This window comes from Falco biarmicus, chromosome 2 (genome assembly GCF_023638135.1).
Source record: "Falco biarmicus isolate bFalBia1 chromosome 2, bFalBia1.pri, whole genome shotgun sequence".
NCBI lineage: Eukaryota > Metazoa > Chordata > Aves > Falconiformes > Falconidae > Falco > Falco biarmicus.
This window is the reverse complement of record NC_079289.1, coordinates 94,548,560-94,576,530: the sequence shown is the minus strand read 5'-3', so window position 1 is coordinate 94,576,530 and position 27,971 is coordinate 94,548,560. Positions and strand designations below refer to the sequence as shown.

General features: G+C 39.5%; 1 protein-coding gene across 1 annotated transcript in view; it reads left to right on the top strand.

Annotated features, from left to right (window-relative positions):
• The window catches only part of EGFL6 (EGF like domain multiple 6), a 44,157-nt gene extending 28,273 nt beyond the window's left edge, over window positions 1-15,884 (top strand). The window contains exons 8-12 of the mRNA XM_056330001.1: window positions 972-1,301; window positions 10,298-10,378; window positions 12,339-12,425; window positions 13,790-14,055; window positions 15,212-15,884. Of these exons, the coding sequence (XP_056185976.1) occupies window positions 972-1,301; window positions 10,298-10,378; window positions 12,339-12,425; window positions 13,790-14,055; window positions 15,212-15,307 (860 nt within the window). The 3' untranslated portion in view covers window positions 15,308-15,884. The remainder of the gene's footprint in view (window positions 1-971; window positions 1,302-10,297; window positions 10,379-12,338; window positions 12,426-13,789; window positions 14,056-15,211) is intronic.
• The last annotated feature ends 12,087 nt before the right edge of the window (window positions 15,885-27,971 follow it).

Genomic DNA, 27,971 nt, shown 5'->3' with positions numbered 1-27,971 from the left:
TTTCCCATCTTAAGAGAACATGGAGAACACCTGGCCAACATACTGTCTCAAAGGAGCACTTTGTGCTGCTACTGGGTCCCGCCACTGGTGGACAACCAATCCTGCCTCCCCACATCCCTAGAAATGCATCTTCAAATGGTTTCCTGTGACAAATGTCCCTCGTTCAAGCATCCAAACACAATCTGATGATTGTAGAGAGAGAAAAACTGAGTTTTAAAAGAAATAAAAAGCTTGTGTCTTGGAACTTAATACACTGACAAGGAAAACATGACTTGAAAATCCAGGTTGATATGTAAATGTAAAAATGTCCTCTTACCAATGAACGTTTTGAAGTTTTTGCCTGGCTGTAGAGGGTATTTGACTTCATTATACCTCATAGAAGGGAAACCCCCAAATTTAGAGTTTTTTTCTTTTGTTTTACAGATTTGAACAATCTCAATTGATTTTTACCCCACTATTAAGTTTTTATCTTCTGGCAGCCTTTGTGTTTCTGAGCAGAATCCAAAGTTGCAAGATCCTACAAAACTGGTTATCTTTTTAGTATTTTGTATCCAAGAGGAGTAATAAAATAGTAAAAATCTAATCATTTGGCATTCTCGGATGCCTCTGAATTTGTGCGGTTTACACCTTAGAATTGAATATCCCTTAGAGCTAAATGAAATATGACGGAGCAGCTTGATGTATCTTCTCTCAAAATACACTCCATTTCAGTGGCTTTCAGCCTGTCATGCAAGGAAAGTTAGACCAGAGAAGTTACACAGGAATCCAAATGAGGTTATTGACGGAGGGTCGCTTTGGTCTTTTCACTGTAACTCAAACAGGGGGGTGGCTATACAACAGAGCTAAACATGTGCATGCGTATTCGGTTCTGTGCGGACTGAACTTACGGTAGAGCATTTGGCTCCCATTTATAAATGTCATTGCTGAATGATTCCTTAGATGAATATTTAATACTTTCTTCTTGGTTCTAGTTATCCCTGAAAAGTCAGTGAAGGAAATTGCAAGAATCCCTGGGACAACTAAGGACACAATTAAGAAACTTCTCACACATAAAAACAGCGTGAAAAAGCATGAAACAATTAAGAATGCGATCCCAGAAGCAGCTGTGACACCATCTTCTAAGACCCACTTGCAGTTACTGGACTATGAAGGTGGTATTGATCTTGGTAAGAGCTACAGGGAGGAAGAGAAAGAAGGTGAAGCTACTGCAGAAGAGGAGGCAGAAGAGTCAGATGAAGAAGAGAAGGAAGATTTTGAGAATCAAATTGACCATGAGCAAAGCCTTAGAGGAGATGTCTTTTGTAAGTTTCTTAATTTTTAAAAAATCTGGATTCAATGTAAAATATATAAGCGTATATATAAAAATATATATAAACACTAACAAAATAATCACAAAACATTATAGCCATTTTAATCAGAATTGATTTACATTATTTATTTATTTATTTACAGAAGATTAACCTAACATACTGACTGGTGAGACTAAAGGCACGGAATGTCCCTGTTAGGGGAATCTGTCTGTTGTCAATATGAGCAGAGAGGGAGTGCATCATCCTGACGGGCGCTCTGCAGGCTGTGCTTTCAGAGCAGCTTAGGCATAGCACATAGTTTATCCCCATTTTCTTCACAGAAGCCCTAGCAAAACAGGATACTGTGCTGCTTCATTACAAGTAAGAATAATTAGCTTTGACTTGTGGCAGGGATACTGGTCATCGTAAGTAGTGTGCATGGTTCAGAGGAAAAACATAGACTGTGGTGTCCTTGTGTTTCAAATCATATCAACCATATTTTGTTCATGTCGTTCCCAACAGAAAAATAACTACATGAATCACAGAGTGTTTGGGTTTTTTTAAATGTGAGAGTTTATCTGAATGGACACACTCAAATTTAAAGTATTTGATGGTATTTGAGCTGGAGTCTTGCTTAATATCTGACATTAGTCGTTTATCAGGAAGAATGACATAGTCTGCTTTCAGGTGTTTCCTTCCAACTATTATCTTGTATGCCATGCAATTCCTTGCTGTGCTTTTTAAAGTTTTCAGATGCACTTTAATTGGTTTTTAGTACATCTGGTTCAAACCCTCTTCAAGGTAGAGGCAAAACCACGTAATATGAAAAATACACCCTGATTTATTATACTCATTCATTATACTTTCTCTTTTCCAATGTATAGAAAAATAATGAAAACAGTAACTGCAATTCTGCACCATATTTCATAATGATAAAAATGAACACAAAATAAGTTAGAATTCAAATCGTTTCTATTTGATTTGAAGACACATAATTTTTTAAAAGGAAAGATAGTTTTAAAGTCATCTGGAAAAAATTATCTGTAATATTACTACTGTAAGAAAGCCAAGAAAAAATGTGATTATTCACCTAAATACATTTGAGAATACAAGCTTCTTTGCCAAAGGTATGCTTATCCTAAAAGTATTTTTTTTTTCAGTTTTCAGTGGTAATTGGCCTGTTTCAGTTCAGGCTAAGGATGTATATTAACATTGCTTCCCCAAATTATGCTAGCAAGCTGATAAACAGAGTGAAGTCAGGTCTTTGTTCACCAGCCTCCTCTTTCCCTGCAAATATTAACAGTGAGTGCTTATGGCATACTTCGAGTTTGCTGACAATACCAAACTAGGGAGAGCGACCCATAGGCTGAAGGGCAGCGCTGCTATTAGGAGGGACCTGGCCAGGCTGTGGAAACGAGCTGACAGGAACGTTATCCAGTTCAACAAAACCAAATGCAAAGGGAGAGAAAAGCCTTGTGCAACATTACAGACATGGGATGACTGCTTAGGAAGAAGCTTTGTGGAAAAAGGGAAGTGATCCTTCCCCTCCATTTGGCACTTGTGAGACCACATCTGAGGTGCCGTGTCCATTTTGGGGCTCTCCATTACAAGACAGATGAGGACATACTGGCATGAGTCTAGCAGTGCTCTACCAAGGTCAGGGGCCTGGAGAACACAGTGTATGAGGAGAGGCTGAGAGTAAAACTTTTATTTAGCCTTAAGAGAAGCTAAGGGGAGATTTTATAGCTGTCTTCAGCTATCTAATGGAAGGTTATAGGGAGACACAGATTCTTCTTGAAAATATACAGTAATAGGACAAGAAGTAATGAATATAAGTTGGAACCAAAAAAATTCTGATTAGATATTGTGAAAATAATATTTTAACATGAAAGTGGACAAAAATTTGTACAGGTATGCGGAGAGGTTGTGAAATATCCATCTTTGGAGATATTCATAATATGACTGAGCTGGGCTTTGAGCAACCTCTTGATCATACTAATGACCTACAGATGTCCCTTCCAACCCACATGATTCTGTGATTCATTCTACAATTTCAGCTGAGCATTTCAAAGCAGTTTAGAAAGTGGTGGTATCCAGTGTGTGTAGACCTGCATCCTGGAAGACACTTAGATGCCTCTTTGGTACCATAAGCATGTAAGCTCACAATTCAGGAATCGGTGACATTTCCAAAATGTCAAAACAGCTGCCACCTAGCCACATGCAAAAATATACTTCTGCAGGTCAGCTTTTAACTGGACCAAGTGGTGAAAAGTTTCTGGCTAACGGTGCCATGCCTCCAAAGTTGAGGATCCTGTGCTCAGGATGCTACTCTCCCTCTGGCCAGCCACACTGAATTCATTACCTCAGCCTATCTCTTTACTCAGCCTTTCACTCCTGACAAGCTTATGACACTTCCTGCCATCTTCTAAGGATCCTTTCATATATCTCTTACCTAAAAGAAGTAGCAGGTGCAAAAGCTGAAGCCAAATTAGGGTTGAAGTTTTCACTGGATGGCAAGCTACCCTTGCAGTTCAGCATTACCATGCTGGTACTGCCAAATGCATTTGAGAGTCTCAGACCAAAGCATTAAGTGACTTGCCACAGTTCTCTCACAAGAAGCAATAAAATCCAGGTCTTCTGATGGCCAGGCTCATACTTTAACGATTAGAGAATTCTGTTTCACACACATTTCTATTCTTGTCTTTACAAAATTTCCACTGCAACTGACAGCAGTGACAATTAATATTATTGCTTGAAAATACTAAAGCACTGTGTTTTATCTATATTTTTGCCTGCACTGTCATTGTTCCAGTCACATTTGTCTGAATTTTCCATTATTGGTATAAGGGATTTATATGATGAACATGCTAGAGAGATTTTATTTTGCCAGGGGATACTGGCAGAAGGTTGGTGTGCTTCGTGATACAGGGATACCAGTATGCCCCAGATGTACTTTCATTAAGTATGTGAATTCTGTATTATTTATGGCGTTCTTGTTTGATACCAACTATGTAGAGGACTTAAGGCATTGTGTCATTCACATTTTTCTTTCAGGATAGGTTGCATATATTAATTGTGTTTCCTTTCCTTTAAAATTTTCATATGCTATACTTGATCCTTGTTATTATAAAAATTCAGTCACGATTGAGGCACTTAATTGCTTGAACATTTGGCTTTAAAAACACTTTAATTTTTAATGATACTGAGTGATCTTTTGGAGTACATCTTTAACTCAGACGTACAGCTTGTAAATTTACACATTGGCTTTTTGCCCCCTCTGCTGACGTCTATTCAGCAGTGATTCCGTTACTAACCCATTAAGTTCCTCCATATAATCCTCTCAGTTCACATAGTATCTGTGTTTTGTTATTAATATTGATATTGTTTTTCTTCCAGGGAGAGTACTTAATTAGGAAAATGGGTAGATCACACTTTTTAGAGATGTTAATTAGTATTTTTAAATTCATGTATTATTTTATCATAGTAGTTTTACTACATAATAAATACATAAGGAGCCACAGAAAAATACTGTAGAGAAAAAGGGAATTATTATATGGAAAGGGAATTTATTAAAATAGACCAACTATCAAAATAAAGGACCTTTGTGAAAACTATTACTCACAGGGTTTTTTAAAAACAGAATATTAAAGACAGTGAAGCCCCCAGCATTTAAGAAATGTCAAAAATTAATCTGTGAAAACATATTTTTCTTCTTATATTGTTATACCTTATGATACTGCCTGTAATGACTTTAAATGACTGTTTTCCATGGGATCCCTACCTTGTTCAGTGTGAAGGAAGGACCTGTCCTGCTGTGAAAGGTGCAGTTTAAAAAGTAGGACTCTGTGTCCTATTGATGGCAAAAATTGCAGATGTATAGAAAATAAGAGTAAACCAAAGTATTGGAAAGCTGCTTACTGTGTGAGAAATGTCCTTTCTATACAGGGAAGGAGACACAGAGAGGTGGAACAAAGTGCTTGGTTATATAGGCAGTGACTGTACAGATGTCTCCAGACTCAAGCTAGAGGTGAACCCTGTCATTTTCTAACATTTCAGTGCTTTTCATGTACCATTTGTAATCCAGAATGGTATTGCTAACTGGAACTAAATTCCATATTCTGTACTCTTATCAGTTTATGAAACTCATATCGTGCTTAAAACACTCCTATAGTATCATGTAGCCAGCTGTGTTCATTACAGAGCCTCTTCCTTTGATAGCACCAAGAATGAGAAAAAGGTTTTGGATTATTATTTGGCAGTAGTAAAAGTGGACTGTTTCCCTTACAGGTTCTAGGCTCTTAATTCTGAACAAGAGCACTCTCTCAGATAATGAGGATATTTGCTCTTAATCTTATTCTTTTCTGATAATTAGACCACTGTGTGAGTAAATAATGTTCAGACAGCTCAGTCCACAGCTATAGATAAAAGTCTCAAAAGATGTCAGACATCTGGCAAATGTAATTCTTTCAGAGGAGGATGTGGTAGCACAGATGTGGCATATTCCTTTGAGTCTGACATAGTGATATACTGCATATATGAGAAGCTAGTCTTCATTTTACTACCTCTTATATTCTGCTTGATTTTTTTACAGTGCCCACTCTGGTTTTCTGGGGTTTTTTTATGGGCTTTGAACATCAGAGAGCAGTGTTAGAAAGACAGTGAGTACCATTTTTGTGAGAGTCCCCACATGCTGCAGTTTCAGGCACTTCAGAAATTCTGTTGCCCACAACTAACACACTTAAATACATACGTGCTTGTATTCTGCTATATAACTGTTCCTCCAATATAGCTGCCTCAGCAAGAGCTCAATGTGATGCCATAGATGATTTATTAGAAACACAGTCCCACTAACAGGGAAAAAAAAGGAATTAAAGCTTTAAGGATAGCACATGCATTACTGCAGATAAATAGAAGGTTACTTCCAAGCTATAAACCAAGCCATGTTTTTCAGACAAAAATGTCATTTCCAAATGCAGTATAAATAATTTTATATACAGCTGTTGGGAAAGCAGAGAGGTGAAACCAAGTGCATATAAAGGAGAATTTATCAGTGTTTCAGTAAGCTCCATTAGCACCACAGCCACTTAGCAGTTGCTTACCAGTGCTTTTGTACTCTTTCTGAAGGGTGCCCATAAAACAGTGTTCCACAGACCTATTCTACTGAGCTTCTGCTTGTTAGGTTTGGGGGTTTAGCTGGGTTTTTTTGCTTTTTTTACTTTGAACCTTTTAATGTTGCAGTTTAGTCCAAACAGCACTTTTCCAGATGTGCTCCTGAAGCTTCCTATTGCTTTCACGAGCTCATTGGCCCTTATTTTGACTTACAGACCAAGTTGAGGGTCTGTCTGCCTGGTACTTTTCAGGCGGACCTAAGCTTGCTCCAGTTGTGCTCCAAGCAAGCCAGGTGCAAGCCAGCTCCAAACAAGAAGTTACATAGTCAAGAGTTGGTGCAACTGGCAGACCAGTGCTAACAAACCTGTTTGGCAGGCAGAGTGAACTGGTGTCTGCCTGCATTTCTAGGAGGACACTGCTGTGCACTGTATGAAAGGATATGCTTGAACCTAACTAACTGTTTTGCTATATCTTGTAGTAGCAGTCCACTATCCTCCTTTACTTCGCTATCTAAAGGTCCCCAGACAAGGGGCTCTCAAATCTCATCTATGTCATTATGCGCAGCACTCCTTGTAAGCCTGGTGTTTTTAAAGTGGAATTCTAGTTTCATGTATAAATTTGTTTCTAGATCCCCTTCGTGGCACTTTATTTAGGCACATTTATACTAGAACAGTGTCTCAATGCTTCTTTTCAGCACTACTTTCTCATTTTCTGAGGTTATTGTTAAGAAGCATTTCCACGATTGCATACATCCCCAGTAGTTTCAGAGTTGCTTTATGAGTCCTGTTATTTTTTAGGGAAGTACTTCCAGCCAGATAGAGCTGGCTGGGGCTGTTCTGTTTTGCAGAAGGTCTCTTTCCTTGCGGCAGTTCTTGATAATATAATACAACTGACAAACCACATCTAACATGTCTCAGAGGTTCTTACTCCTCAGAACAGGGGAAATACTTAGATACATGTTGCAGGTAGCAACACTGAATTTCTTGCAGATGTAAGAACCTGTGTCAGCAGTAAGGTGGCTGTTCTCAGGACCAGAACATCACCAATTTATTTATGGCCAGCTCATCGCAGACATTCATAGACACAACTCGTATGGAAATCGGTGGTAGTTAGTTACCTCTGAAGGTAACTCTGAAGACCAGGGCATTAGTTCTCTCTGCCACTAATTCCTGCTCTTAATATCAACCCATCTTACCATATAAGAGTATCATGGTGACATCAACAGTTAAAAATGTATGGCACCATGATATGAAGAGTTTTATATGCAGAGATTATATAGTAGATAGTGCTGCAGATAAGTACATGGGTGGGCACCAGCAGTCCAGGAGGAAGGATAGACTCAGCTGTGCCTAAAGTAGGATGTTATGTGAGCTTTTGTTTTTCTTCGAGTATGTTCTTAGGGAATGTAAGACAAGGCCTGCCTTTCTGCAAGTACCACTTGACAGCAGAAGAGCTGAAAAGAGAAATCCTGCCTCCTGCCTAGTACTTAGGAGGGGGTAGACTCTGGATCCTGGCTATGTCCAGTGATGGTCTGATGTAAAAGGCAGGCACATTCCAAGAAGTAAGGTTTCTTGGAAACCTTTCTGTAAGCTGTAGCTTACGGTTTCTTATAATACACAGCTGGTATCTTCCAGTAAGTGGAGAACCTGAGTGTAATGCCTAACACTGAAAACAAAAATAGATTTGGATACAAAATTTGGCTCTTTTTATGTGCATGACAGTTCTTCACTTGAAGCATCTGCAGCACTCAGCTACACCTGCATGTATATCCCTCAAAAGAATTCAAGTGTAATTCAATAACTCAATAAATAAATCATTCTGGCAGCTGCTGTGTTCTGTTAAATCACTCCACTCTTTCCAGAACTGATCATATTTTAATAGCTCTCTTCGTTTTGGCAAGAGTTTTCACAGCCTCAGCCTCTTTCACTAAGCGTGAGGCCAAGTTTATGGCATGACAGTAAACTTAACACCTAATCTCTATGTGCCTGTTCCTAAATGTGTGTATGTAGACATATATTAATTTGGAGAAAGATACATCAGTCCTTGCCTTAAGTAAGAATATTATCCAGGTGATCTAAGCAATGGTCTGGGTGAGGGGAAGGCTGCAAGGGCAACAAGAGGGGACACGCTCCTGGCAATTCATCAGAAAGCTCGTAAGATTGCATGAGTCTCCTTTCTCAGCTTAATTCAGCACCTCAGGAAGTGCCTCCAGGGCCTCTTCATTAGTATGTTTTCTCTGGTGTACACACAGCAATTTTTGACAGTTTTGAAGAAGAGGAAAGGTTAAGTAGATGGCATAGTTTTTATAGTGCTAGGAGGCTCTGGATTGTAGTGGGTTTTAAGTATATTCTTAAAATTGAGTATGTGTTTATGACTGCGAATATGCTGGAGCATTTCAGTGGAAAGCCCTAGCTCAGTGGAACTCATGGGAGCAAACTCCCCTCTGAACAAATAAATGTGCGTGCACGTGAAAGTAATGACTTTAAAATATTTGGCATTTGTGACTTTCTGATAGCATGTATGTTGATACAGTGCGGAGTAGGGAAAAGTAATTTCTGTTTCCATAGCTGGCACTATTCCAATCATCTGGCAGTGCTGAGGAAGCCTGAGCTTTCCTTAGCACTGCTGCCCACATGATGTGGCTGAAAAGTGAACTTCAGTCTGCCAGGCCTTCCACTAACACCTTTTGTAAGCAGTAATCCAAAGGATCCTCCCTCACTCCTCCTGTAAAATGGCACATTTAAGCTGTTTTCATAGGTTTGTATGCATATATCATAGGTATCATCTGCATATGTGTTTGCAAAGGATAGAATCCTCTGCCAGTGAAAGCAGCCTTTCCCTTTATCTCATGTGGGATTAGTTACCTACACAGGCTCTGCACAAAGAAGTCGAGATTATCGAGTGCACTTCTCTATTAATCACTTAAAATAGTACAAAAGAAGCTCAGTCATAGAATTTTTAAAATACTTAGAGTATTTTAGAGTAAGTAAGAGTTTGCAAGCTTCTGTATCTTCGTAGCTTATCAGACAAGGGAGGTTTTGCCTTGGTCTCTTGCATCTGCTGCTGAAAAATAGTGCTTCTTGAGTAACTCCTTTAGGTCAGTATCGTAGAGAATGCACATTGACTGTACTGCTATACTGACTCTTCCAGTTTGGCACAAGACACATCAACCAGTTTTTTACAAAGGAACTTATTCAGGGGTTTCCACCAGGACTGGTTATCAAAACATCAGGCTGTGCTTGCCAGCTGTTGCAGGGAGGGTGAGGAAGAGGTAGAGCAGTCACTGTGCCCTTCCTTCCCAACAGGCATCAGAGTTTACCAGGTTTGCAGGACAGCATGTACCCCAGCAGAGTACAGCTTCAGAAAAATAATTTCCTGGGAATTCTGTTACAGTAGCACCAGGTATCACTCACCTGAATACAGAGCTGCAGGCCTTTGATCCCCCAATGTTTATGACATTTACAAAGTCTCTGACATTACCCAATTTTTGAGGCTGCTGTTGGCAAAGTGCTGCCAAGCCACTGAGTTGTTGACTTCACTGTCTGGTAGAGTTCAAGTACTTTGATCATTAGTTGAAGTTTTGTAGCAAGAAAGTAGATCACCACGCCAAAGAAAGATCATGTTCCACATTTTATGACCTTGTGAATCTTGTAACTCCATTGCCCACAGCTTAGAAGGCACAGTGCTGTGCAAAACAGCAGTTTAAATAAAGTTTTAAAATTCAGAGTTAGTATCTAACTGGGGTTAGGAATGCGAATTTGGTGGTGGGGTGGAAAACACATACGTTGAGTTATTTAAATAAACGATGGCAAATTATGATACTTCCTTGGTATAAAGGGATAAAGTTCCATTTTCTGTTCCTGTGATGACTCAGCAACTTGACAAGTTGTTTTCCCTAGTTCCCAAGGTGAAAGAAGCAGCTGCTTTCAGCCCTCTTTTGGCACAGAGGAAGGTTCCAGTGTCAAGACCAGAGCAAGAAGGTAGATTATTTTTATTCCACAGTATTCATTTTCCTGTGTATTATGTGTTTTCATGACAACCTATATTAGCTAAGGCAGAACCAGTTTAAAAGCCTTTAACATAAAACAAAGGTTTGATGAGCGTGTTAGAGACAGTATCTGGCCAAACCATTCTGCCAGTTCCAATGTAAGAAGCCAGTCTTATGTCCTATTCAGAACATACATTCAAAACATTAAAAAAAATCAATTAAAATTTAATTAATTTAATTAAAAATTAAATACAAGTTTATAACAATGTATAGAAAGTTCCACCACATTGAAAATTGACTTGCAATTGAATTTCACTTGATTTATTTCACAGTCATGAAAAAATAATTTCTGTTGTCTATAAAATGAAACCATGATTAGAAGAGTGTTGCATAGTATGTAACAATATGCCAATGTCCTTCAGCGATATTCTCTTGGTTTTTCTCCTGGTCCTCTGTCAGAAGTCAATAGGAATCTCCCCTGAACAAGACTGAAGTATTTACCCTGAATCTTAAATAGCCTGGCTGTGAATTTATTACGGTTCCCAATTCATACCAGTAAGTCCTGTGGATATCAGAGTAAGATAAATCTGCTCTTTCTCATGTTAAAGAATTGTTACAAAATCAGTCAGGAGAGCGTATAAGGTCCAAGACTTGTCCATTTATGTACACAACTTAAGCTTCTGCCGTGCCTTAGGAAACTGCTTCACACACTTTCAAACAGAAAACTTCACTGCCTGTTTGGAACTGTAACAGGCTGTAGGGTGGCTCTCATCAAAGCAGAATATAAAGGCAGGTCAAAGAGCACTCCCTCTCTCCTGGTGAGAAACAGTTTGCCTGTGATGGGCAGAATCATGAAGCTGACTATAAGGACCTGCTTATGAGAACCACAGAAAAAAGCAGAAATCAAAAGGAGGGGACTGAGGGATCATACTGAGCTGATGCATTTACAGGGCAGCAGCATCCTCCTGGGGAGTTACCAGCCAAGTAGGCAAGGGCTGAAATGCTGGGATTGTCTGTAGCTGAGATTATTTTTAGAACAAGGTAGGTTTCACCCAAAACCAATCCACAAATGCTTCCAAAACTTAAAGAAAACAGAATAGACAGATGTGCTGTCTGATGTTAAGGATAAGATACTGGAGTTTTTCCAATTCAGGAAGCAGTAGTCTCGGAAACAATGGATTTATACAGTAAAGCTCTCTAAATGCCATGTACTGCACTTCTCTGTCTCATGATATAATACATGAAAATATTAAGGATGCTTCTTTCTGCGGAAATTCAGATGGCTGATGTATTATTCTTAATCTGATCTGCAATGCTTGCATTGCACAGTGTTTTTTTCTTTGTGTACATAATGCTTTTAATCTGCACAGTCAGGAAGGCTGTGGTGTGCTCTGGGTGACACCCTTTTTCATGTGCTCTAAATGTCAACTGGTTTGGGCTATTATGAGTATCAACTACTGATGCAAAGGAGTCCTGTCATGGAAGGCCATCTTCTCAGTTTCGATGGATAGAGCTGGAGCTTGCGCATCTCAGCTGATTACAACAACAGCAGTGTAACAAATGGAGAGAGGAAAGCTCTAAAGCTGGCAGATCTCAAATGATTTATGATGGTAGAGTTCAAAACTAATGCCTCCAACTATACCTGGCAGTCAGCACATGCTCACTATACAGAAGTCACAGCATATAAACTCATGTGCAGATAGGAGATTAGCAGTAAAAAGACACAACAGATTTTTCTGTGAGTTAAAAGAAAGAATTGCTACATAAATTCTGATGTTTTCGTTTTTTGCAATTTAATCTAGGTCAATACTATCTGAACTTAGATTGTAGGTAATTTTAGAATGGCCTATACATTAATAACTGGGTGAATAAAGAGCAAATTATTTTTATCAGTACTTATAATACAGTGCTCCTTTTATCTCTGAGTCTCCATTGCCATTTTTTTTTTCCAGTTGATTGCAGCTTCAGTCGAGGGGTTTGCGACTGGAAACAAGACACTGATGATGACTTTGACTGGAATCCTGCTGATCGAGATAGAGGTATTTAAATATCTGTCCTCTGCTATGCTTTGATTTGATGGCTCACCCCCTGCAAAAAAAAGAGGGATGGAGGGAAAACCAGAATCAAGATAGCTTTCCTATTAGTCGGTTATCTTTATAAAAGAAAAAAGGAGGTAAAGAATGCTGGGAGTGGAAATTGTTTCTTTGAAATACCCAGTGGCAACTGGTAATCAAGAACGTATTTCAACACACACAAATCAAAAGATGAGAAAAATTATTAGAATATAACTGTTCAGAACTGCAAGGTACAAAGCAATGGAAGCTTTATTAGTTACACATTGTGTCTCTGCAAGACTGCTGGAGCATTTAACCACACATCTGCCATTTAGATGGATGTGGCAGTGCAGTCACTGAAAATGGCTTAGACAGCGCTGTCATAACTGGTCAGAAATCTCAAGCTCTGCAACACCAAACTAGTGACAGCATTCCTCAGAATGAGCCAAAGGCAGGGGCTATTCAAGGACAACCAATACCTGACCTGGTACCAATAGCAGGCCTCCTAAAACACGAGAAAGAGCTCCACAACTGCAATGTGCAGCCTCTGTGCAGGTGTACATAAAAAAGTGTTGCTGAAGAAACTTGTTTGACACGGTATCTCTTCCCTGTGAGACAGGAAATGTTGCAGAAGTTGCTGCAGTAGGGACCAGTGGATCCTGCGGATCCTACAGGCCACTTGCACCAATTCCTACACACACATTCTCTCCCTCTTCCCTCACAGTCTTTCCATCTCAGTCTTTCTTCACTAATCCTTCCTCTCCTGCTCCAAATCCCCAAGTCCCTTCTCTGTGCTGTCACTTCCAGGAAGAACTTACCCTGACTTTACCCCATCTCCCCAAACTTACACCTGCTGATTATGACTTCATTTATAGGCCCAGATGTTTTATCCCTTTATCACTTTGTCTGTCTATGTCATTTCATTGGCTCTTCAGGATTTGGGGAATAAGCTATCAGTTCCTTTATGAGTTTGTCACCACTGCAGAGGACATTGGAGAGAGTATTGAGTTAGCTCAAGTACTGGAAATGGTCTGATCACAGAGGCACAGCAGCATGTTTCAGGCTGTTGCATTTGAAAAACCAAGATGGTTTTGCCTTTGAAAGACAGTGCAAGGAAGAATGACTGTGATTGCTAGTGAAATATGAACTCCTGTCCTCTGTAAACTGATCTGACTTCCAACAGTACAAGCTTTTTCCTTGCAAAGTACACTCCCTGCTGCTTTTCTCCAGTCTTTTAAATTTCTCAAGTAACACAGCTTCCATGTATTTTCTTTGCAAATATGTATTCAGTTTGCTAATATATACCACACGTCCATTACAAATGCATTTTCCTTTTTTTTTGTTACGAGGTGATGGGTACTACATGGCAGTTCCAGCTTTTGTGGGGCACAAGAAGGATACGGGGCGTCTAAAACTTCTCCTCACTGACCTCAAGCCAAAGAGCAGCTACTGCTTGATTTTCAGTTATCGGCTTGCTGGTGAGAGAGTGGGGAAACTCCGAGTGTTTCTGACAGGCAAAAAGCATGCTCCTGTCTGGGAGCAGAACAAAGGAAAAGATGAAAGGTGGAGAACTGGAAAAATAGAGATATTTCAGGGGGCTGAAACAACCAACAGTGTAAGTATAATTCAATTTATAAGCCAACTACCATAACCATCACAACAGCTTAATTTCCTAATCCTTAAGTGTTCCACCAGCTGTTTTAGAGGCATCACTTACTGGCAACTGAAAGGCATATCTGAAATGGGCAACAGGAACACACACTTTAGGAGGCAGAAAAGTTACTATCTAGCTGTAATTTCAGAACTGAGTTGTCCCAGTTGGTTAGGACACTGATGACAGTAATCTTGTCATTATGTAAAAAACTGCATCAGATCATAAATCAACACAAGCAGTCAAAATCTCTCCTTAATAAATATCTCATGCAACAGAAGCATATATACATGCCTGGAAAAATGGAAATTTTCTGTTTCATAGAAGAGCATGCTCTCAAACCACACTAAACCAGACCATGAGAGCAAAAGGAAATGTCATGTATAATCAACCGTGGGCAATCACCTTAGGAGCAGGACATACTAGCCAACAGGGAACACTACACTGATGTATGCCTGGAAACTGCCCCAATCAGGACTTCATCAAGTTTCCCCATGAAATTCTGACTTACATTTATGTGACTGAACATTTTCAGTGCTATGTAAAGGCTTCTGCTGAACGCTCTGAGTATAGATGAAATGCAAGCCCTTTTCAAGGTTCTTTGCACTGCTGGAATGATGTAGAAAAGCCCTTACGTAAGTGAGAATCAGATTATAAAAAGCCAGGCATCCTATTCATAAAAATGAACCTACTCTCTCTATATAGTATACATACTATACTGTATATATACATACTATATAAAACAGAGAGTAAATAGATACATATTATATCCACCCAAAACCTAAGGATCCAAATAGATTGAACAGAAGTGCACTAACATCACATACTGTGATGAAACTACATTCTTGTAATAGGATTTCACTCAATTTGCATTTTTTTTGTACAATGAAAATAAGTAATCTTATTAAAGGAATCCATTTGGTATTTTAAATCTGTGCAGAGGATTATAAGTTTATTTCAAATAATACACAGAAACTCTAAAAATCACAAGGATTTAAGTCATTAAATCCTGTATTGTGATAAAACATTCTTCACATATAGCATTATAACTAATTAAGGGTTGCTAAATGGTTGGATAAACTACATCTTCACTGTTAATACATCTCTTTTCTTATGCCAGGTCACTTTCGAATCGGAACGTGGGAAAGGCAAAACTGGAGAAATTGGAGTGGACAATGTTATACTAATTTCTGGTCTGTGTCCAGAAGATACCTGATAATGGATATTTGAGTATACTAGATTTAATCCTGGTTTTAATATTTGCCTTACTAGTAGTGTATTTTTATATGATTTTCTTTATAAAAAGAACAAAACCATAAAAACTGTGCCTTGAAATTAATGCAGCAATGCAAACAGAAAAACTGACATGCAAGATGCAGAGTACACTTTTTAATGAGTTATTCTAATTCTAATACATGCTTTGAGTGTAGCACTACTGTATTTTATAATTCAAGGTCAGGGTTTCTAAAGTATTATTTGTCTAGCTTTTTTACAATTTCTACATGCTTTTATTCCTTGAAGTTATTTTCACAGCTGTTCTTAAGTCTTCTATTTCCTATCTTGTACTCCACAAGAGCATAAAGCAGTATTCAAGAGAATGTTACTACTTCTGGTGACGTCATTTTAACTTCTTACTTAGTGTGTAGATATTCAATCTGTTCAACAAGTAAGAAGAAAGAGGAGCTTTATTTCCTTCTTGACGAAGCTAAGCAAATTGTAAGTGAAGTCATGTGTTTGAGGGATATTTTCATTACTAATAAAGTATGTGAAATACCTTGTTTGTCATCAGTATCTTTGAGTTACACAAATCACTGTTTAGAAATGATCCCTTTATAGCTTTATAAGCATTTAATGTTCACCATTAACTGGCACTGAAAAAAAGAACAAAAAGAATGCCCCATTATTAGTACTTAAGAAGCTTCACATTATGTAGTGACTTCCAGGAACAAATTGGTTCCTGCTGGATTGCAGGCCTACCTTACCCCACAGGGGTGTGAAAGAATGGTTTTCATTTTCCAGTAGACAGTACAACCTAGTGACCACACAATAAGGCTTCTTCTTACACAACTGGAAAAACATCTTTGTCATAAGTTCCTTCATCTCCCTTCAAACTTCAGCAAAAGAGATGGAGACTCCACCATCCACAGGAGCAGGAAGTGATCAGAACCTTCTCCCACAAACTAGGAGCTGCCATCCCCACCACACTTGCCCATGCACACACACACATATATGTACACACGCACAGACATGTTTAAGGAGGGTCTAGAATCCAGGTTCCACCTTTTCTGAAAAGAAGTTGAATGACAGTGCTGTGGAGGACAAGACCATCTTCTTGCATCTTGTGATCTCTTCTAAAAGTACCTAATGGTCTGAATCCCAAGAGGACAGCGATGCCCATGGAGAAGGCCTGGTTCAGGCAATGCTCAGTTAAACTTGCATGCATACATTTTCTTCTTGGTTAGCTCTATGTACCCCCTGCTAGGCTGACTGCTCACTGTTTATTATTAATGACACTTTATTTCTTGTATGAAGAAGGAGACATCCAATTGAATACAGTTTTATAAAGAAACCTGAAGAATTTTTAATAAAAAACATCTACAAAAATTCAAACTATTTGAACTGCACCTGTGAAGCAAGTCAGGGATGCTTGAGATGTTTCTAGTTGAAACACAGTATTTTTGTACTTTGCACTCAGCTGAGGAAAGGGTAAGCAAGATTGGAAATGCCTGTAAAGTTTAAAATAACTATGTAATCAAGAAATGCTTGTTCTTTATTAAAACTGAGTTGTGTTACAAAACAAGTGCTCCAAGAACTGTACATGGACTTCAGCTTTGACATACGGATTTGTTTCCTGGTGTTTTTGGAGGTGCTAAGGAAATTACAGAATAAAGACTTGAGGAAACCAAACTATCTTTAATCTCAGGGCAAAGACTCTGGGAGTTTTGAAATGAGAGGAAAGTTCCCTCAGCAGTGGATCAGACGCTGACTGTGATCTCAGGATGCCTGAAGAACCTGGTCACAATAAGGCAGAAAAGAGAAACAAGTATTTTTCTGGACTCACTCCTCCTTGTCTGACTCTCTGAAGTTGAACTACCCTTACTGAAGATCAAGAAAATGAAAGATCAAATTTATTGAAATATTTTTTTGTGTCAAACAGCAATTATTTACACATGCACAATACCCCTAAAGCTTAAGAATCATTACAGTCTTGAGCATTACAGTGCAAATGATATATTTGAATATGTATGTGGAACAAATCAAGTCCGTCTAAAAAAGTTCAGCTAGACATTTCTTGCATGTGCAGTTATTTGGCATGGAAAGATAAATACTGCCTATGGAAGGCATAATATCTAAAGGTTATACATCTAATATTGTGTATTGTGGTCAATACACAAACAATAGAGAGTAAACACAATGAACAGTCTGATATGGAGCCAGATATACTGATATTTATTCATTGTTGGCTGAATCACAGCCCACCATGAATCATGACTGTGACAGTTACTTTAGTAGTAGCATTCCATCCAAAAGACAAGATGGAAAGATTTTCCTTTTCATGGAACAAGTAAGAAAATTATTTGCGTAGATCAGTACAAACTGCAGTAGCTGCCATAAAGCTTTCTGTAGTAGATGCAGAAGTTGTTTCTCCTTTGTTTGCAATAGATTGTCAGACACAAGATATCTTGCATCACAGCAGATCATAAAAATAATTCTAGCATAAGATCTGAAGAGCAAAACTGAAACCCTTTTTGTTGTGAATAAATTCAAAGATAGCTTCTGCAGAGGCAACAAAATAAATCCGTTATGTATAGATATTCATATACACCACATCAGTGCATCAGCAAATTAACTGGCATTGTTTGCAACATTCATTCAAAAGATGCAACTGCTCAGAGCAAAAGCTACATGTTTCTACATCAAATGAAAACAGTTAAAGGGCATATTATACCCATAGTCATCAATGCCTCCGAATGTTCCTGACAGTTTTCCACTACTGTGAAATGTGAAATCGTTATCTGCTTGATTATTTTAGACAGCAAGGAAACTGCACTGGTAGTATTTGAAAATGTCACAAGTATGCTATAATCAAGTGGCTTGAACTTTGATATAATTTGCAACCCTTAAGTCTGATAATAAACTTTGGAGACAGTACTCTGCCTGCACGTTAATGTAAAAAATGAGCTTCTAGCTAATTACCCAAATCTATATGACATCCTTCAAAAAATACTCAACAGATGTGATCACTTAATCTTGAAGGCTGAATAACAAAGGTTTCAATCACTTCTTCAACTGCCAAAAGAATTAAAGGAGACATTTAATTTTGTCAGCCATGAATACATGGAAATGCAGAGGCATGTTCCCACAAGATCATTATCTTGTAACCTGCAATTGAAAGGAACTTAAAACATTTTCCAGTTATTAGATGTTATTTTTAAACATTATATAAGGATTCCCCACTGCAATTTTTAAGGATCATAAAGATGAAGGTAATGAAGCGATGCTTTCAATGACTGATTGCCACTCATATTTACTTCATAACTGATATTTTTTAGGACAGTCATACACCTGCATGTACTGGAGGTATTGAAATTCATGACAATATATTAATGAAAAGGTAAATAACAAGAAAGTGCAGGTAATAATTTATTTGGACATAATGTGAACTGTTAAATAAAAGCTCATCACAGCAAAAGATTTTTGATGGAAAAGAATTTCTAATTTTAATAGCTATTAACTTCTCAAATACCTGACTGTAAGGTTTGATTTCAACAACATTAGACATTCAGTCTCTCAGACCCTTCCCAATCCAAACCCCAGCTCTTCAGGAAGTGCACATTGTAGAACTATTGAGAGAACACTGATAATCTTAAGTTTTTATTTGGGGAATATTCAGTCTTCATTGATTCAGTAAGCATGAAAGCATGACTGAATGCTTTAGAAGGTTTTTCCACCGCCACCCCCCACCACCCTCTTTTTTTTTTTAAGGAAATAGCATAATACTCTGTCTGAAAATCTCTCAATTTCTTAATATTTCTGTAATGCATTACATCAATTTCTATTTCAAATACACCCCTGAGAAGAATATTCTCCTTAGATAGACTTGATAAATCATCTTAATAGTGATCCTTTTAGGTCCTCAGATTAAAGCTAACTTTAATCCCACATTTAAAGTGTTTTATTAAGCCATTTTAAAATTAAAGTATTTCAAAGCTAAATATTATCTAGGAAAATACAATTTATGACAAACAATTTATGTATTTGACGCCAAAAGAAATAAGATCTGAATTAAAGGAAACAGCATTTCCCTAGACTTGCTTTAAAATAGCATTTCATTCTTTTTTCTTCATATACTTCTTTTTACTTCCATGCAAAGATTGTGCTTCTCCAGCAAGCTGGATGGTGTGCAGGAGCACTGAGTAACTCCACAGAAATGCTTTGCCAGGGCCCAGTTCCAAGCATTGCCTCAAATGATTCCCAGGCAGAGCTTGGGAGTCAAAGTGCTCCAGGAACCACTCCCAGGAAGCAGTCTGCATGCGGCAGCCCCATTTTTTGTAGCATAGAGGAGGAGGTGGCCTGTTCAGATTCTTCCTGTTTGTTCGGTACACAGACAATAGCAAAGTTAGCAGCTCATTCAGGACTTTAAATCTTCCAGAGCTGACTGCCCTGCTCCATTGCTTTCTGCTGGCTGTATAGGGGACATCGTGCTTAACTCTGATGCCCCAAATCTGTTGACTCAACTGGACACCTCTGCCATGCAGTCAGTAAATCCGACTTAGGCAGATAAAGCAAGCAATTCAAATTTTGGCCTTTGATTTTAGGCTGATATCAGTTAAACATTAAATCTCTGTGTTTTGACTCACTGCAGTATTATAGTTTTCTTGCTATGGTTGATAGCTTAATATACACGATGGCATCAGGTTTCTCACCTGAAAACATGGCTCAATTTAGAACTACTTAATACCATAAAACCCCCAGAAGTCACAGTGATAAAAAAACTTTGAGAAATACATGCTATAAAGTAATCAGAAACAATATATTTCAAAAACACCCCAAAACCCATTCTTCCCTCAAGCACTAATTTTATTCTAAATTAAGTACTGTTCACAGCAGACTTAAAAAGTGCTAGAGCAGATCCTGTACTCAAGAAAGCCACAGGTTCACTTACAGTGAATTACTCATTAGCATGACCTTCCTGTCCGGGATGTAAACACATGGCAGTCCTAATTTTCTTTGTCTTCTTTGAAACTGCCAGAATTTTAAAATAGTCACCTCTTCTAGAGGCAAGGGGGCACTTGTAGAATGGCCCAACTATTTGTGCTATTGAAAATGTTCAGTGGAAGTGTGAATAGCAAGGTGACAAAGTTTGCCTTCATGGTTCAAGTCAAACTAAAAGCTGTCTGCAAACATTCTTGTGATACTGAGTGACTGTGCAAGAAAATGGGATGGGCAAATTAATTGGGGGTGACTGCAACGTAATGGACTAGGAATAAATAATCTTCTTTGTATCTGTATAGTCAGTGGCTCCAAATAGCTACTACCTCTAAGGCAAAATCATCTGAGAATGGCTGCATTTTCCTTTGAAATGCTCACTTGCACTGAAAAAAAATCCCCCAAAAAGCACACCAAGCATTTAAATGCCCCATGTTCCATAGTTCCCATATACTTTTCCCATATTTCCTGTACTGACATTGCTGTCCACCAGTTACTATTTCAAGAACACTGTATGTGTGTAAAAAACCACAGGGCTCACACAACAAATTTGTATTTGACTAACCAGCATCAGACTGGTTCACTGTGGATGTATATAACAGAAAAGGAGAGACAGAGATAACTGTTTATCTCAATTTATCTCAAGTTAAGTACTCTGTGCAGTACTTAACTGGGCAAGTTACTAGATGGCTTCATAACACTCTGCTGACTCTAGCAGAATTTTGCCACGGATCCTCCTGGTAATTCAATTTCATGTCTTCCTGGTCGTATGATACTCCCACCATGTATTGGTACTACTACGAGGAGGAAAAGCCAGGAAACAAATAGGAAATATCTCTCATTAATGCTTCCAAGTCAACATTATGTGCATCATCCTCATTCTCTAAGCTCAGTACCTTCTAGCATTACAGAAAATGTACAGGGATCTCAGGACTGCTTCCTACCAACTGGCCCTCAAACAGGAGGCAGCTCATCTAAGGTATGCTTGACTTTCATCACTAGCAGAAATGCACAGAAAAGATGACTACTACAACAGCCACCTGCATGCAGTGTGCCATGCCACAGGATAGGACAGAAGCTTTGGCTTTGCAGTGAACAAAGATATGAAGGCATTATCCTCACTGTCATGGACTAGCTGATGGGTGACAGTCATATCTGCGTCCCACCCAGTGCCCAGGAACAAGCTGGAGTGAGTTTAACGTACAGTGGCCGGGGCACATGGAACTAAAACAGCATGAGCAGCCACAACAGGAGAGGTGAGCAGCATTACTGCCAACCAAGCTCATCCACCACCTGGTCCTGAAGGTTTTAGCTGATCACACAAAAGCAGCAGCAGTTCAAAGCTGGCCTAAGGAAATCCAGGCCTGATCCAACTCCCTCTCAAAACTGGATCAGAGCCTAAAAACATGAAAGTGACTGTTGAAATGAACAGCCACCCAAGAAGTCTTTCTATGTGTGAATGAACACGCTCCAAATGCTGTGAGGGGAAGTACTCTCACAAAATGAAATCTGTCACAGTCCCGAAGTACAGCCTAATTATTGGATTTTCAGTCTATGAACATGAGATTTGTGCAGGATTCTCTTCCACATATCATTACAGATGGAGGAAAATGTGATTGTTTAAAACACTTTGGTCCCCATTTCATTTCATTATAAAGATTTGCTTAATAGTGCTTGCATTATGTCATTTTTTCCCTGACTTGTTAGCAGAATGGTAGGGAGCCTGTTCATGAGCTGAATCTTATGTGTAGATCATAGACATATTTTAGGTTTTTTTCTGGGAATTCTAAAAACAATATAAATGCAAGATTTATTGACAAGATAACCTTCAAACTGAAGAAACCTTAAAATGAAAAAAGCTCTCCAGAAAGAACTACAGCACTGGACCATGAAATGAATGACATAGGGAGGGTCTCTCTTTCTGTGGGCCCTTTTTTATTTCTTTCAAAATTTGCTAGATCTGAGCACCTCTCTTAAGAGAGCAGAAATATTGTTATAGTATCCTGCCACTGAAGCAAACTGGCCACTACATAACTAAACACTAGAGGAAGCTGACATTAGGCAACCCAAGAACAGGAAAGGGAACTAAGGAGAAGGGTCACAACTGGAGTACAGGAGAAATATGAAAACGAGCCTTGAATGCAGGTACACAGTGAGGGATATTTCCTTGTGTCGGGTTCTTACTGCTCCCTGACCACATTCATGTTCCCTCTTACTGCAAGGTTTGGTATCTTGACCAATCAATTCTATTATTACATGAACAAACTACTTTGAAAGTATGTGTACTTCTGTTTTTCCTGCTATTCCACCTGCCTTCCCACACAAGACGGAAATGATGTTGAGGGCTTTATACTAGAATAGATATAATTGTACACTTCCACTCAAATTGCATGCTAAGTTAAAGTCGTCTTTTTGATTTACATTCACCTGTCAGGAGACAGATGCCTCTTCTGGATACTCTCTGTTGGATTTGGGAGACAGGTAAAATTGCAAAGACGTGAAATCCCCTGCCAGTGACAGATTGGGGCATGAACATATAGGCCACTCGGGGCTCCCACAGGAATTCAAGCAGTTGGAAAGAAGTCTTCAAAATCACTGCAGGGTATTTTCCCAGTAGTCCCCTACACTTCCAACTTCATCAGTTTGCTATTTGCAGTACCTGTGCCTCTGCTTGTTGCTGCTGCTCTTCTAATCTGGGAACATACTTTCCCGAACACTAGGCCATCTGGAGTCCTTGTCCTTAGTTGGTCAGTGCCGTGATTAATCATCTTGGCTTTCTAGATTTTCAAGGATAATGTGATCTAATTTGTCTAGGCAGCAAACGAAATTTAAAAAATGATGTTTTAAAGTCAGTGCCAGAAAATGCCCATAATTCTGAACAGATCCATTTTATTCAGCCATGCTAATAAAGAGTTTCTGAACTGTTGCCACAGTTTGTCTTTACAGGCCTATTATCATGGAGATTCAACATAGAACTATCCTGCGGCCAATTCAGTGCTTTTCAAACCTATAAAAAAAGACTGTATGAGTTATAAATCAAAAAAGATTATGGTTTTCTGTAGGATTAATGGTACTTCTAAAAATATATTTGTAATTTTGCCTTTCTTTGATTATCAGTTAGGAAGCAAGAACATTTTTAATCATTTATCACAACTTTGTCATTCAAGCTTTTTGCTGAAGAAAGAGAGTCACATTGTTCTCAGCTGTGTTTATCTAAACCTTTTAGTCATCAAATTTCACTTTGATTTCTGCTGGTATTATGAAGAGCTGACATTGACTTTGCCTCCCTGTCTAGGAGCATTTCTATTAAGTGGCCATTTAGCAGTACCCTTTCAGTTTTTCAGAGAGGATACCATTTCCTTGATGCCACTCCATAAGGAACAGCTGCTGCCATTACCTGTGCACAAGATTTCAGAACAAAACACAGCTCCAGTGCCTGTACCCAGGGATTTTAGAGGAAATGCCTGTCCATCAGTCCTTCTCACCACAACCCATTTTGCCTGAGCTATTCCAAAGAGGCAGTTGTTACAACTCCGAGAATGGACAACAAAACAGAGACTGAAGTATATCCTTTATGAAAAAAACTGAAGAAAGAAGACTTCAAGGGAACTCACACGTATCTTGTTTCAAATAATTGCGCTACAAATATTTTGCTCATAAGAGTATATCTCTGCAGTATTTCATTGTTAATGTATTATCGATACACATAATCTTCAAAACTCATTAAAAAAAGCTTTTTATGTCATTAAAAGAAACCACATTATCACTGTCCTGCTTTCAGTGACGGTGATATCTTTCACAGATATAAGTTAATAAATAAACAAATTTATAGTTGTGGAAATTTTGCAGCATGTTTCCTGCTTGATGGCAAGCCAGAACTGTTCACGTGAGTTCTTATGCTAATGTAGATCACATGCAGAAAATGCAAACCTACAGCTCATTCAAACTTAGAAGTGTTAAATTTTTATAGTATGTCCAAAATGATGTGTCATACCACTGTGGGACTATATGACAAAGCAGTAAATTACATGATAAAATAGTAGCCTGTTATGACATTATTATATGACATATTTTAAAAAATAGAAGTCATGCCCCTTCTTGTGCCTTCTTGCCAAGGGAGCTGTGGGAAAATCACCTTGGGCGGGAGGATTAGAGAAAATTGGGTCCCAACAGAAGCGTAGTATTACAGAAAGCTTTTTTAGGGTAAAATACAGCTATCGCCTTCAGGATGGTTGGTATGCACAGAATGTACATCACCACAGCTCCCTAAGCCACATATCCTGCCAGCTCAGAAGGATCCTGCTGGTAGGAGTGACAGAGAATGGAGTGGAGACACCTTGGCAAGGCTCTGTTGTGCTCCCTGCAGGAATGAGAACTCGATGGCACCACACAGCTGATAAGCTGCATAGCAGCTGCCTCATGAAGAATCCATGAGATGTCTGTGGCCGAGTCAACCATTGTGGCAAAATGACTTTTGTCAGATGAAATAATCTCATTGTAATACTAACGCACACCTCCACCCCAAAGTTACCTGCCTCCAAGGTACTACTACACCTCACTGGGCACATGATACCAGTTAGTAGCAATAATATGTATGGCTAGTCACTCAAGCTCTACCCAAAAGTGATGGAAACAGACTAGTCCTGGACTGAAGTAAATCTCAAGCAGGAGAATTGTTGTCTAAACTCACGGATCACCCAACTCTGATTCAGTGTTCACAAAGTTAGGTCAAGCTGACTCACTCCCTAAAGTTGTTATGAAGGCACTTCTAATCACGGTAGTCAGTCTTGGGGAGGATGAGAAACAAAGAACAAATAGTGAAAAGAACACCATTATCTAAGTTACGCAGAAAGAAGCCTTCAAATGAGGAAAGTTCTGGCTATGAGAGGAAACAGGCTGATAAGGTGTTGCAATCCACTGACATCAACAGAAAATTAGTTGAAAATAAGACGAAGATAATTGTGGTATTGGGAGATCATGACCTCCAACTCAAATACCCCCTCCCCCGAAAGAGGGCAAAACCCCACCTGAGGAGCATGTGTAGTTAGCAGAGAACTTCAGCAGTGCTGTCTGAGGATGCGTACTAATTTGCATTACAAGCAAGAAACTTGTAACCAGTCCTGTGTATGATGAATGAATATGGAATGTACTATGAAGTATAAAAAGTGGACAGATGAGGGGAGAAGTTAGGGAAGACTCTCATAACTTCTGGGATCAGTTGATAGGCTGAACCTGTCTTCTCCCCCATAGGGATGCCTACTTGGTAAGAACTTTGTTTTACGCATGCTAAATAACTAACTCATGCTAGCTGTTATTAGTGATTATAATTTAGTTGTATGTAGTTTGGTTGTATATAATTTCAATCTTGTTTTTGCAGACAGTCCCTACCACCGGCGATCACAAACCGAGATTTGTCACATTAATAAAGAGTGTTATTCCGTAAACTGTTTGTGTGAGTCCTTTGTGGGCGCTAGCAGTTGCCGGCAGCGGGTAACACATTCTAATAAAGTGGAAAGACCCACTGAGGGATCCCCCTGATGCTGTTGGCGTGTTTCCCTGAACAAGGCAGTCAAATCTCCCTCCGACCCAGAGGGACTGCTCAGTGAAGGGTCCTTGTAACAGGGCACTGACAGACTGGTCAGGCACAAAGGTCTCAGCTTTCCTGGGGCATTAATAGACAGATCAAACACCTGGGGTTGACAGGCTTTTGCACCCCCCACCCCACTCCCCCCGTGCCTTTTCATGTGACAGAAGCTCTGTGCCTTTGCAGTAGGCAAGGCATTTTCAGCTGAGGATATAAGGAATCTTATATGTACCATGCTCACAATTGTACAGATAAAGATTAAAGAAAACTAGTATTCAAGAGCCTTATCTTGAGAGCCACAAACTCAGATTAAACTGCAAACTCTTGAATATTGCACAGGTAGCTGCTGCTGAGCTTATGACATGCATATGCTGCAAAAATGCTTAAAAAATTGGTAAGATAGGCCATTGGATGATAAGTCACTTTTGGACCTGGAAGGCTTGGACCACGTTCCTGTTCTGCTACTATCTTATTGTGCCAGTTCTGGACAGTCATGTCATCTGCTTCAAATTATTCATCTCTTGTTTCATAAAACTACAGACTCTTTGAGATAGGTTCCATCCCACACTTTGTTGCTGCGTGAGCCGCAAAGACAAGACAAAAATGAAGCCTAATCTCAACTGTGGCCTCCAGCTAGCAAGTGCTTACCATTGCACCATGCATTCAGTCAGTTCATGAGCTTGGCACAAATCCGTTGTGAGGTAAGTACCGAACAGAACTAGCGATCATTTAGGGTTACTTCATCTGCAGTTACTAGTATATAATGGAACCACTGCAGCACTAGCAAGGAAAGGCTTGATACCACTCAATAACGAACACTGACCACTAGTCCATTACAACAACTTAATAAATTGCTTATGTGTTTTTTTACAACTTATACAACAATGAAAGGCTTTTTTTTTTTTTTCTTTGTGATTAGTCCTGGTGATGTTCATTATGAGAAAATACGGAAAAGGAGGTGTGTCTGCCATACATAATATTCATGCCGAATATTTGGAAAGTTCAGGTAGCCAAGTTCAGTTTACCGTCAGCAGAGGGCAACACAGGCCTCATCAGTGAATAAAACCAAAAAGGTATTAAACCCCCCCCCCACCAACTTTTTACTGTAATTCAGAATAAACCCCAACATACACCTGTACATTTGCTGTAGAGACGAAGTTCTAGTAGTATTAATCTTTTACAAAATCATTTTGAATGCATGTGTAAAACATACGAAAGAGGAAAGAGCTAAAATAAAGGCAATTACAAATACCTTTGCTTTGACTAAAATACATCAACTTTTAGATGTTTTCTGCATAATCTGGTAAGTCCAGCACACTTCATTATGTCCAAAAGCTGTCACCCTGTGAAGTAAGCTTTGTAATATTTATTTTCTTTAATCCTGCATATGCCAATAGCTCCTTTTGTCATCCAAAAGTCTAGTTGGTTAAAGCAAAACTAATGCAGTACCATGTAAAAAATCAGTAGTTTTACAATGTGTTTTTTCCATTAGCCTTAGGTATGATAGGTATTTACACCACTTGGCATGTTGCACTGTCTCTCCCGTGCTGTGTTTGCTTGAGAAGCACCATGTCAAGACGGAGGCTGAAGTTTAACATCTCAGGGCTGAGGGGAGCCAAAGAGGTCTTCCAGCTTTCCCGAGCGTACTGCGCCCACAGGCCTGCTCGCAAGGCCTGCACCCAGCTCCTGCCCCACCACGGCAGGCGCCCACCACCACGCAGCCAGGCACCGGGGGAACGCCGTGCCCAGCACGGGGGTCCCCAGGGCAGCAGCACGGTGCCCCTTTTACCCCATGGCCGTGTCAGATGCCAGAACGAGCAATGCCCAAAACGTGGCGGTTGCCGGGGTGGAAGCTGTGCCTTCACGCTTCAGGCTGCTTAGGGAAGTAGGTTACTTCCACGGCTGTCGCTTTCTCCAGGGTGCCTTCGGCCCTGCCGCTGCCCCGGGGGCAGCACAGCAGCTCTCGCTGGCTATGCGCCCCCCGCCACCCCCCCACGGCCGGCTGACGACGGGACGCAGCCGCTCTGCCCCGGGGCAGCTCCCGCCCCCACCCACCGCGGGAGCAAACGGGGCTGCCCTTACTGCG